This window comes from Mytilus edulis, chromosome 1, assembly GCF_963676685.1.
Source record: "Mytilus edulis chromosome 1, xbMytEdul2.2, whole genome shotgun sequence".
NCBI lineage: Eukaryota > Metazoa > Mollusca > Bivalvia > Mytilida > Mytilidae > Mytilus > Mytilus edulis.
This window is the reverse complement of record NC_092344.1, coordinates 72,904,385-72,917,793: the sequence shown is the minus strand read 5'-3', so window position 1 is coordinate 72,917,793 and position 13,409 is coordinate 72,904,385. Positions and strand designations below refer to the sequence as shown.

The 13,409-nt window shown below is 32.9% G+C and overlaps 2 protein-coding genes across 5 annotated transcripts in view; both read left to right on the top strand.

Annotated features, from left to right (window-relative positions):
• The window catches only part of LOC139489619 (multiple epidermal growth factor-like domains protein 10), a 297,206-nt gene that overhangs the window by 244,822 nt on the left and 38,975 nt on the right, over positions 1 to 13,409 (top strand). The window lies entirely within an intron of this gene.
• LOC139489596 (receptor-type tyrosine-protein phosphatase mu-like) overlaps positions 9,297 to 13,409 on the top strand; it is a 107,852-nt gene continuing 103,739 nt past the window's right edge. The window contains exon 1 of the mRNA XM_071276190.1: positions 9,297 to 9,350. Coding sequence (XP_071132291.1) covers positions 9,345 to 9,350 — 6 coding nt within the window. The 5' untranslated portion in view covers positions 9,297 to 9,344. The remainder of the gene's footprint in view (positions 9,351 to 13,409) is intronic.

Below are 13,409 nucleotides of genomic sequence, written 5' to 3'. Positions count from 1 at the left end.
TGTTGTTCTATTTCAAACTCTTAACTCAATGCAGAGAGTTTGTTGTTGTTATTTTAAAGAAGATGTTAAAATTTTATTAAAATATTACTACAATGGTATAGTTTTAAATATATGTCCATAAGATATGAACATGATATAAATTTATTGTTACGGAACTACAATGCATCTGATACATGTTATGGGATATTAGAGAAGGAAACAAATATCCTTGATTTGTCTTGCTGTTACTTGTAATATATCAACAGTTTGCTTTAGTCAATCATGATCTCCCAAAACGCATTACACCTTGGAAAGGAATTGGATAATTTATAGAGCATTTTGTTTTTTTTGTTTGGGGAAAAAAAACTGTTTTTTCCTCATCGATGAAAAAAGCTAGTCGTGTGATCAATGCAAAGTTGTTAATAAATTACCGCTAATATCAAGTTTGCCCTACTCGCATTTTTGTCGGCAAAGCATTGTCCAACAACGAATAGGACGGTTCTCTCTAACTATAACTCTGTGGGAGGTTTTAATAACGAAAGGACTAATTTTTGGGACTAAATATAGGATTGCTAAATCTATACTTCTTACCACGGTAGTTTTAAAATAGATGTTTTTTGTGTTTTTTTCTTGTTTCTTTTTTTTTTGCTCACACAGTCACGTTCAATTAACCATCAATGGATGAGGGTCACAGACGTTTGATGTCCCAAATGATACTTCTGAAAAACATATGCATTCACCATCTCATGACAACAGCATTGCGGATACTACATGTTTTAAGCAAAATGTAACATCCCGGTGTCGTCCAGTAATTGTACCGGTCTCCAACAATCTAAAGACCTATGTTAATATAATATCATCTTACGTTCAAGCTTAAGCATTTTAAGGGAACAAATACATCCATAGGGGAAAAAAAATAACTTTTATAATTGTAAAACTAAGGAGATGTTGTATGATATTATTGCCAATGAGACAACTATACAACAAAGCTCACATGAAGTAAATGTAAGCAATTATAGAAACCATAGTACCTTCAACAATGAGAAAAACCCATACCTTAAAGTCGGGTATAAATAAAAGATGCGACAAGAAGATTATGAACCAATTCAATTCAGAAAGGTCCTATTTATAACAAAACAAAATGAAACATGAACCAACGACAACCTCTGAACCACACACTTTTGACTTGGAGCAGGCAGATAAAGAATGTTATTATATATATAGTAGTAAATACAGATAAATTGTATGTGTAATACAATTAATGGCAAGCGTGCTGTATCAGCCACCCGTGATGATATCGATATCAGCACGGTTGCAAAAGCTTTATCACACATTTAATCTGTATGACGTCACGGCATCGATTGCAGTCACTGTTTCAAAGGCTTTATCAAAACCCTAATCTGTATGACGTCATGTCAAACCTATAATCTGTATGACGTCATTTCAATCCTTCTTATCTGTATGACGTTACGTCACATAAAAACACACACCGTATCAACCCTCAACCAATATAATCCCTCGATCAGAGCTCTTGGGATTATATTAGTGTCTTGGATTGATACGGATTCGATATTGAAAAAGCCATATGATATTCTCTTTTTATTAAACATACATGAACCGATGTGTGAAACCTAACCAGATAAAGTGGTGTGACCCTGATAACAGTACCACATAAGAACAAGCTATTATAATTATTTGAAAGGGACTGAGCTCGTCATATCGATACAAAACAGAAGTGACAGGGTTTTGAAAAATCTATCAATACAAACGACCAAAAGTTCACTTTTGTGAACAGTCGCATTTAATCAGAGCTAGTTTACAGCCAAAAGCAATTTACAACTTTTGAAGATGTGTGTTTGTATGGCCTCTTGTTTGTCTATTAAAGACATGATTGATGTCAAATCAAAAGGTGAGTCATTTTTGGTAATTTTTGTTGTTTTTTTTTTGCTTGGGAAAAGGAGGAATACATAAACCTGACCACGATATTCATTGATTTTTTTTAAATGTTGTTATGACGATTTCCTTGTCAAATTTTGGTTTGAAATTCAGTGCGAAGAAATTGACATTCCTGATCTAGAGAGTTTACTCCGATACAAATATCAACATATTAGAGATTCCTTAGTTTCCCATTTCCACGTGCACGTATGTTAGGGACAAGAAGTGGGGTTTAATGAAACGCACTTGTCAGAGGTCCTAACAAATCATGCTGAAATAGTTTGTATACATCCAAGTCGGTCAACTCGTCCATGTAATGTTGCTTGTTTCCGTACCCAAAACTTTTAATTGTATGGCTTGAAAACCTCGTCTACGTATTTTAAATTCATGACCTTTTATATTAAACTTAATGTAATTATTTTTATTTCGATATACATATGTACATTACAAATAGATAGCCTCTCCGTATTGATGATTCCGTTCTGGTCTTTTTATACACGTCAGCCATTAACAAAATCTACATTTTAAAGTATACTGTATGCGCCAAGCAGATATGTTTTCTACTTCATTGTTACACCAGTCTCTTTATAATATTTTCTGAAACTTTTCATGGGTGAAACTGGTTTTCTTTTATTATGTGCATTTGTACTTGATGCAAGGACTTAGTAAATTTCGTTAAGACTACTAATAATGTTTTGAATTCTGGAATTTTATGTGGAATTCGGATGTAACTGTTGACTCTTTGTACTTGGAACACATTCCTATGAAACTATAGAAATGATGTCGTAATCTGGCAATTCGACTGCTTATTTTCAAATAAAATTAATACGTTTTAAAGGGTCCTGTACTTTGCAAATCATAAATCGTATTCAAGGTCGTTTTTGGAAAATAAGATCAAAGACATAGTAAATGATTGTGTGTTGGCGATTGCAAACAGGGAAAGATAACTGTTTGGTCTTTGCATTTAAAATTATTGATGGTAATGTTAAGAACAGATATAGTACAGTACAAAATTTATATTGAATATGGTGGTTTGTTTTGCACTAGGCATGTGAAATGTTTATAATATAGCTCTAGCTCTGCCAAATCTTGAAACATGACGATCCCAGGAAATACACGTCGGTTAAGTATATACAATTATTGTAAAATTGAAGTGCCGTGTATCTCTCAGTCTAAAGGAGGGGGAGTGACAATTTCCCATTTTTCCTTGATGACATTTTATAACATAAGATTAACAACAACAAATCTTATATTAAATAGGCAGCCACATCTATGTGTCCATGTTTGATATTTGTAATTGATGTTTCTGTAAGCTAGGCTATATGACACCTTTCTCCTATAAGACAATTTTGTTTGCGATGATGCTTGAATTCTTGAAATGACATTGACTCAAATATACAATATTAATCGCTATTTTGCCGAAGCCTTTATATTTAAACAAAGAGGTTTTAAAACTTATAAATCAATTCTAGCCGTAGAATTTATAAATCAATTTTAGCCGTAGAATTTATAAATTAATTCTAGCCGTAGAATTTATAAATCAATTCTAACCGTAGAACTGTTCTAGGATTGTACGTTGAACTGTCAGCCTGACACCTTTTAGTCAGTTGTAGCTAGAACAGTTTTAACCTAGAACTGATCCTGACAGTTCTACCCTAAAACAGTTTGAGACAGTTCTAGCTTCTTCTAGAACAGTTCTACGGTTAGAATTGATTTATAAATTCTACGGCTAGAATTAATTTATAAATTCTACGGCTAGAATTAATTTATCAATTCTACGGCTAAAATTGATTTATAAATTCTACGGCTAGAATTGATTTATAAGTTTTAAGACCTCTTTGTCTAAATATAAAGGCTTCGGCAAAATAGCGATTAATATTGTATATTTGAGTTTTGCTATGTTGCCGGTTTTATTTCAGATTTATAATCGACAAGAGGACATGTTTTATAACCCCGCCATATTCTGCATGTATTTGCCTGTTCCAAGTCAGGTTCCTGTTATTCAGTGATTTTCTTTTGTTGATGTGTTAAATATTTATTTTGTTTTTCTTTTCATTTTTAGGCCGTTAGTATTATGGGGGGGGGGGATTATTATTTAAATTGTTTTACATTTGTCATTCCGGGAGTCAGGAGGGCTCGTTATCAGATAACAAAATTATCTGACCTCATAAACCAAATGTAAGTACTTGTTTCCCATTTCACAAATGGGATATATGTTTACGAGTAGTTTTCATACCTCGTACAGACCTGTTTAACAAAAATCTTTTGACCGTATCAATCTAAACTGATTTTTATGGAAATATTCTTTATAAAGCACAAAGGTGTCAGTATTCACCTCAGAAACTTAAAAAACCTTTGAATAGACTTATTAAGAAGGGATATAATTACGATACTGTTGTCAAGTCATTAAAGATTGCATATTTTGGCGTTAATATTGAGTCACTGATAAGGTCTTTGCGTCGGAACTAAACACATTTATTCTAAAAACAGTTGTTGGCATGACACAGGTTATGTTCTTCTCATATATGTTATGATGGTATGATACTAAACCCCTAACGGGAAGGATTGTGCCTGATGTACATATGATGAAATCATAATCTTTCAGTCAGTTTAATTGAAGTCTGGAGCTGGCATGTCAGTTAACTGCTAGTAGTCTGTTGTTATTTATGTATTATTGTCATTTTGTTTATTTTCTTTGGTTACATCTTCTGACATCAGACTCGGACTTCTCTTGAACTGAATTTTAATGTACGTATTGTTATGCGTTTACTTTTCTACATTGGTTAGAGGTATAGGGGGAGGGTTGAGATCTCACAAACATGTTTAACCCCGCCGCATTTTTGCGCCTGTCCCAAGTCAGGAGCCTCTGGCCTTTGTTAGTCTTGTAATTTTAGTTTCTTGTGTACAATTTGGACATTAGTATGGCGTTCATTATCACTGAACTAGTATATATTTGTTTAGGGGCCAGCTGAAGGACGCCTCCGGGTGCGGGAATTTCTCGCTACATTGAAGACCTGTTGGTGACCTTCTGCTGTTGTTTTTTATTTGGTCGGGTTGTTGTCTCTTTGACACATTCCCCATTTCCATTCTCAATTTTATTGACATTATTTGCTCTTTCTTTCTGCAAATCTATATAGCTGCACAGTACTTCAGTTATAATTTTAGGTCAAGAGGGACTGTAATTTACAAGTTACAGTAATATTGGAAAACAATTTTGTTCGCATCAATCTATAGTGCGGATCCAGCCATTTTAAAAAGGGGGGTCCCAATCCAGAGTAAAGGGGGTTCCAACTACATGTATATGCTCCCATTCAAATGCGTTGATGGTCCAAAAAAAGGCGGGTTCCATACCCTGGACCCACCCCAACCCCTGGATTCGCCAATGAGCATGTACACTTTTTATTCAAAATATTGAATCATAAACAAATATCAGTAGTTTTCATACTTCAGACTGAGCCGTGTAATAAAATCTTTTGACCGCATCAACCAAAGATTACAATATTTGCTTTTTTACATGTAAATCCATATACATTTGTAACTGCACAGTAATTCAGTTACAATTTTAGGTCAAGAGGGACTGTAGTATATAGATAACTGCAACATGCATCCGCATCAATTGAGCATTTCAATTTTTTATTCAAAATATCGCATCAGAAACAAATATCAGTAGTTTTCATACCCCAGACTGACTCATGTAACAAAATTATTTGTTTGCATCAATCAAAACTGACCATATTTGACAGCATCAACCAAAACAGACTATAGTTGCTCTTTTTATGTATTTCTCATAGTCGCATAATAAATCTGTAATATTTTTATGTAAGGATGGATTATATAATCATGATAAAACAAATGATAGAAATATTGGAACACAATGAATTTAGTGTGCCAGCATGTCCTCATTTTATTCAAAATATTGCATCATAAACAAATATCAGTAGTGTTCATACCTCAGACTGACTGGTATATTAAAATAATTTGTCCGCATCAACCAAAAACTGACCATATTTGCACTTTATTATGTATATGATGTAAATCCTAATAGCCGCAAAGTAAATCACTTATATTTTTTTTATATCAGGATGAATTGTTTAATGTAAATGAAAGCAATATTGGAAAACAAAATTATGCTCGCATCAGTTTATAGTGCCAGCATGTCCTCTTTTTATCAGTAGTTTTCATACCTCAGACTGACTCATGTAACAAAACTATTTGTCTGCATCAACCAAAACTGACAATTTTTTACAGCATCAACCATGATGTGTCAACCAAAACTGACCATATTTGACAGCATCAACCAAAACTGACCATATGTGACAGCATCAATCAAAACTGACCATATTAACACTTTATTATGTAAATCTTAATATATATATATATGTATAGCCACATAGTAAATCACTTTGACACTTATAGTTACATACCACGATGGATTGTATAATTCAAATGACAGCAATATTGGAACACATTGGCTTAAAAAAAAATCCACATCAATTTAGAGTACCAGCAAGTCCTCTTTTTTATTCAAAATATTGAACTTATATATTAATGTAAAAAATATATTGAGTACGACTTAGTAGAAGTACGAGTTGGTAGAGGTACGAGTTGGTAAAAATAGGGTACGTGTTGGTTGAGTACGAGTTGTCGAAAGTACGAGTTGACATGTATCCAAATAAATTTGACCGCATCAACCAAAACTGAACATATTTACACTTTATCAATATCATGTAAATATATATGGCCTCATTGTCATGATTGTAAAGCAATAGTATTTCTATGTCAGGACGGATTGTATGATCAAAATGACACCAACTTTGGAACACAACACACCTTATCGATAATCCCGGCTGACCCAGCCGCTTGAACTTTTGAAGCATAGAACAATCACTTTTCCATTGTGGAGTCAGATATTTTGTTTTATGACGTCAAAATTTTACGGGAACCTGTTTAATATCCAGTAATGGCGGACAAATAGCAATAAGGTGTATTTATACCATATATAAAAATTTAGTGCGCCGTTATTTCCTCTCTGTATCCATAATAATGAACCGTCACTAAAGTGACTTGTTAAGTCAGTAGTTTGTGATGGTTTCTTTTTTAAACAAAACTATTTAACGGCATCATCCAACACTCACATGACTGATTCATATACTTTATTTTAAAATAAAATGTACATGTATGGGAAGTTCTCTTCTTGGAATAGTATACTGTTAATATAATTTGAAGAAGGCAAAGAAAAATGCATGATTTTGTTTGTAGCCAAACGTCCTGTGGCAAATGTTTCATTCATGTATATTTTTCTGACGTTCCAGACTCCCAGATATCATTTATAATCGTTATGGATAAGTCTGGCTAAATTGACGAGATGGTGCAAATGTATATATATTTTTTTACGTTATCATGGTTATACAACACTTTTTTCATTAATATCCCATTATTCATCCACTGTACAATTTTCGTTTGAACATTTGTCAAAACAGAATCTTAAATCATGAATGTAAATCCAAGGCAAACAAGGTAAAATACGATTAAAATTCCATGAATTAAATGCAGAGTTATATTTAGGAAGAGACTGTTAAAAACGGGGAACGAAGAAACGTTAACAATGATGTTTCACTATATGCAATCTTATAAAAATATTTCTCCGATGAGTTGGATAACCTTCTATCCACTTCGATATTTGTCCATGTAACGTTTAATCAGTAAAAAATATGGAAAATCTGCTATTATATAGAAAAGTAAATACAAGTGATTTTTTTCTTCTCAATTCTAAATAAACTCATCATAGATACAAGGACTAAATTTAGTATATACGCAAAACGCGCGTTTTGTCTACAAAAGACCCATCAGTGACGCTCGAATCCAAAAAAGGCCAAATAAAGGTCGAAGATGAGGAGCATTGAGAACCGAAATTCCTAAAAGTTTTGCCAAGTACAGCTAAGGTTATCTATGCCTGAGGTAGAAAAGCCTTAGTATTTCAAAAAAATCAAAAATGTGTAAATAGTAAATTTATAAATATAACCATATCAATGACAATTCATGTCAGCACAAAAAGTGCTGACTACTGGGCTTGTGATACCCTCGGGGAAATAAATCTCCACCAGCAGTGGCATCGACCAAGAGGTTGTAAATAAACTCATCATAGATACCAGGACTAAATTTAGTATATACGCCAAACGCGCGTTTCGTCTACAAAAGACTTATCAGTAAAGTGCCCTTACTACAGTGACGTCATTTAGAACTGTTCTACAGTCCTGACTGATTTAGTCAGATCTGCTGACAGTTCTACTGTTATAACTCATTTGGACAGTTCTACCTAGAACAGTTTTAGACAGTTCTACCCTAGAACTGATCCTGACAGTTCTTCCTAGAACTGATTTAGTCAGTTCTACCTAGAACTGATTCTGACAGTTCTACTTAGAACAGTTCTAGGGTAGAATTGTTCTAGGACAGGTTAGAACAGTTCTATGACAGATTTTTCTGACAGTTCTGATGAGAGGTTAGAAGTGATCTCCACTGTAGTTTTTGATGAAGTTGAAGTACAATAAACTTGAAACTCAGTAGACATGTGCCATATGATATGATCTTTCTAATTTGAATGCCAAATTAGTGTTTTGGCACCAATTTCACGGTTCACTGAACATAGAAAATGATAGTGGAAATTTCAGGATAAAGTTTTTGGTCAAGGTAGTTTTTGATGAAGTTGAAGTACAATCAACTTGAAACTTAGTATACATGTTCGCTGTGATATGATATTTCTAATTAAAATGCCAAATTAGAGTTTTTGCCCCAATTTCACGGTTCATTGAACATAGAAAATGATAGTGCAAATTTCAGGTTAAAGGTTGTTGGTCAAGGTAGGTTTTGATGTTTTCATTTTAGGATAAAATTAAGTAAATCAGAGCTATGTTTGAACAAGGGTTTCCATATAACTTTTCAGGGACTGAATTTTTGGCCGGCCTTTGACACCATTTGCAAGTATGGTGTTGAGGAAACGATGATAGTCCGTCGGAAGGGGATGATAAATGGCTGACCCGTGTTACGAGAGAGCACTATATCTTGCTCGTTAAAGACACCCTTGTAGATTTCGAAAAATAACAGGCTTATGCCGCTACAATACAGCAGTTACACCTGCAAATTGTAAAGGTATTAATAAAAGTTGTAAAACTTGTTTCCTAATCCACTATAAATAAATATGATTAAACTATAACGTCGTCTTCCACAGCATTCCTTGAACAATATTACGTATGGGTTTATTCCCAGTAAATACTATTAATACTTAAATTTGTGTTTGAATCGACAGTTATATGATATGTAAATGCCTGACTTCTCACCGACTAAAAATATCCAAATTGGGTATATAAATATGAACAGTATGTCTTGAACTTCCTGGTTGACAGTTAATACACAGTGATATTGTTCTTGTTGCAATGAAGGTAGGTTACTTATTAAATGTTAAACAGTTTATAAAACATAACTTATATATTTTGTTCAAATCAATGTTATAGATGATGATGGACAGTTGTTACGCCTAGTGGTAAATCAAATTAATATTTCTGACGAGAATATTTAGACGTGTAGTATGAATATTCATGATATTAGCCCTGCTTAATTTTATATTGATACACCCGGATTGTTTAACTTTCTATTTAATAATGGAACAGACCATAGGAAGACTTTTCAACCTACCAGGTCAATCATTGTGACTCCCGAACCAACCAGTATTTGCTATTACTCCTTAATTTATTATCTCAATCCCATGTGTTTATCAGAGAAGTTGAAATATCAATAAAATTGAGAATGGAAATGGGAAATGTGTCAGAGACAACAACCCGACCACAGAAAAAACAACCCTGAGGCGTCCTTCAGCTGACCCCTAAACAAATATATACTAGTTCAGTGATAATGAACGCCATACTAATTTCCAAATTGTACACAAAAAACTAAAATTAAAATAATACACTTGACAAAGACCAGAGGCTCCTGACTTGGTACAGGCGCAAAAATGCGGCTGGGTTAACTTGTGACATGTTTATGAGATCTCACCCCCCCCCCCTAATACCTCTAGCCAATGTAGAAAAGTAAACGCACAAAAATACGCACATTTGAAATTCAGTTCAAGAGAAGTCCAAGTCTAATGTCAGAAGATGTAACCAAAGAAAATAAACAAAATGACAGTGATACATAAAAGAAACAGACTACTATAGCAGTTAACTGACTTACCAGCTCCAAACTGATTGAAAGATATTGATTTCATCATATCAATATCATACACAATCCGTCCCGTTAGGGGTTTAGTATCATACCATCATAAGATATATGAGAAGAACATAACTCGTGTCATGCCAACAACAAATACATTTGCAAACTAAAACAAAAGACCATTTTACGGTAAAGCTTAATTAAAGTGTAATACGACCATTTATATAGACAATAACTGTTTAGTGGCTTAAAATATCAGCTGTATGTGTACGAAGCTAGGAAACAAGGTGTATGCGAGCTTGTAGCTAAACAGTTATTGTTTTTATCCTGCAATTAATTCTGTATATTATTTGTGTTTTGAAAGACACAAAAACACATATTTTGCATTTATTTTCAATGTGTAATCCCCTGAGGCCTGTGTAGTAATACGATATGTAGTAATCACACATTCAGCAGAAGACGGGTTCGCAAAAAAAGAATCTCGAATGGTCAATAATAATACATCGCTCAGGGTGAATAATTATCTATTTTAACATAACAACTAATTTTAACAGTCAAAACAAATAACAAAACATTGTCCAATTTGAGACAGGAGTGTACGAGTTGTCCTACGCTTCAGACTCGACATTCACTAAAAATGCATGCTGAAATTGACATGGTTGTTTTTGTTACACACTCATACACATTCAAGTGTTGAAATCGGTAATTGTCATCGTATAAAAGACTGCTGTTCATGTGTTTATGTTATCAGAAAATTGGTGTGATTCTTATTGCTCTAAAGAAATGTTTGAAAACAAACAGAACGTATAAAAGTAATCGTTAATTCGCAATTGATACGTCATTAGAATGCGACTCCAATACACATTCTGTCACGTAGGTTCATACAATACTCAGTCCGGTAGTTGGCGGAGCTTCAAAGTGATATCTGTATAGTATACAGGTACAGCATAGCGATATCTGTAGGGCTGTATCTGTATAGTAAACACCCAATTGCAGGATAAAAAAGGCAAACCTTAATAGGTAGAGGGACAGTTTCATGCATAGACATGTGTTCTCCCGTTTGTAGATTTTTAATCATTTATATAATAGCTCTTTGTATAAAAGCATACAAAACAAACCTTCGATCAATTTGCTGGCTATGTTTGTTTGGATGTTTGTAAACAAAAGGTAGGTAGTCTATTTCAGTCTGTTTACAATATACTGAAATTTGATTGGACAATAAACATTAACTTTGTCAATTTGTTATTGTCCAATCAAATCAAAGTATATATAAAACAACCTAAAACTCCGCCTACCTATTTTTCGCAAACATCAAAGCAATCATAGTAAGCAAGTTGATCAAACGTTTGCTTTGCATGCTTTTATAATTACATTAGATGTATGTTTCAGTATGATACTTTATTGTGATTGGCTAATTAACTGCACATCATGTGTTATTCCGTAAGCAAACTGCATTGCTCAATAAAACTTTTCATTCATGATAACACGTGGTCCCACAATAAAGTGCACAGGTGAATTAAATAAAACAATAATAAAATTCGTGTTTTCATGATCATTGCTAAAAAAATGTAATTATAAGTATTGAATGCTTCTTTTTGTAACTTCATAGGGTTGTAAAAGCGTTGACCGTGCGCACATTTTAGTATGAAGCGCTTCCGCGCTTCATACAAAATGTACTTTGGTCAACGCTTTTACACCCCAATGAAGTTACGAAAAAAAGCATTCAATTCTTAAATAAAAGAGCTGAAACAGACAACTGACCCTTACGTCTCAAACACATAATTGTTTATAGATTTAGACAAAAATATTATTCTAAAACAAAATTTTAATAAAGTGTCTTTACAAAAATAAATCAGTATTATCGGACGTGAATCTTCATGACCACATTTTCTTTCACATACATATAACTTTATTTAGGTTAAAAAACATCGATGGCCTAGTATTCTAAGTAATTTTCATCTACATATAAAACGATCAATTATAGTTTACACAGTTTTACATCTAAGTCCAAGAAATTTCATCAAAAATGATGTTGTATTGAAAAAAAGCTTACTAATTACATGTACACTACTTAAAAATTACAAAATGTTAGAAAAAAATAATTTATTATCACTTCAATATAATTATGTTTGTTTGTTTATAAAAACCACATTTTCTGTTCTGTTCCGTTTTTTGTTTGTTTTTTATTGTAGGTAGCAATTGTTGTATGACTGAATTTATAGTAAATACACAACAACTATCAATATTTATAAATGTGAATATTTAGCTGATTACATACGTATACATTTAATATAAATTCAGAGTTATAGGAAGACAAATTAAAACTTGAATTCATTTAGGGAAAAATCACAAACTTCTCGTCTTCCTTTCTAATATTTGATTTCCATGATTAGTTAAAACAAATGTTGGAATTAACATAGTTTCAATCGATTTCATTCTTTCTGTCCTGGAATATTTTTATCAGAAACTTGACGCATTATCATGTATTATCATCACTCTAAAGGGCTTAGATGCAAAACTGTACGGACAGTTTATCAAAACTGTAGCTGTGAATAAGAACTTCACTGTGGCTAGGTGCGCACGACTTCAATCTTACTTGATTATAATAATAAGTGTTTTTGGCGAAGATCAGTAGATCTCCTCGCCTGTACTTCAGCTTCAATCCCTTATATAAAGGGGCCACCATGATAGAGCCAAGTGTACTTAATCTGTCTTGAAACATCTGCAAGCATTTTCGTTGGTTTCAAATTATACATAAAGTCTGCAATAGAAATGTGGATAATTATATTTAATTGATTCACTGTATACATGAACATGATATGGCAACATTGTGGCTTTTTTTTAAATATTTGATGACTCATTGACATTCTATATCCTCTAGGTTTTCAACATTTTTATTTACGACTATATGTTTCTGAAAAGAATACACGATAAAAAGATTTTTTTACACCCAATCTCCAATTTCTAAAATGCTGTTACTTTCTTAAAACTGCATATAGATTAATAAAAGAGGTATATATAGGTAGATACAAGATATATAATCAATTATTATGAAATGTATGGCAAAATCATGATCAGTTCACTTGAATCAATGTAGAACTTTCATCTCTATATATAGCTACAGAAGACATTTTTATGTTATCTTAATTAACACAGCAGGAGCTACAAATGGTGTCTAAAATTATCGCTGTCGTCTTCCATTCTCTCATAAATTTAAATTAGTTTTAACATCCCTACAACATAAAAGTTAAAATTTGATCTATACATTCTATCCAAAATCTGAGACACCCTTT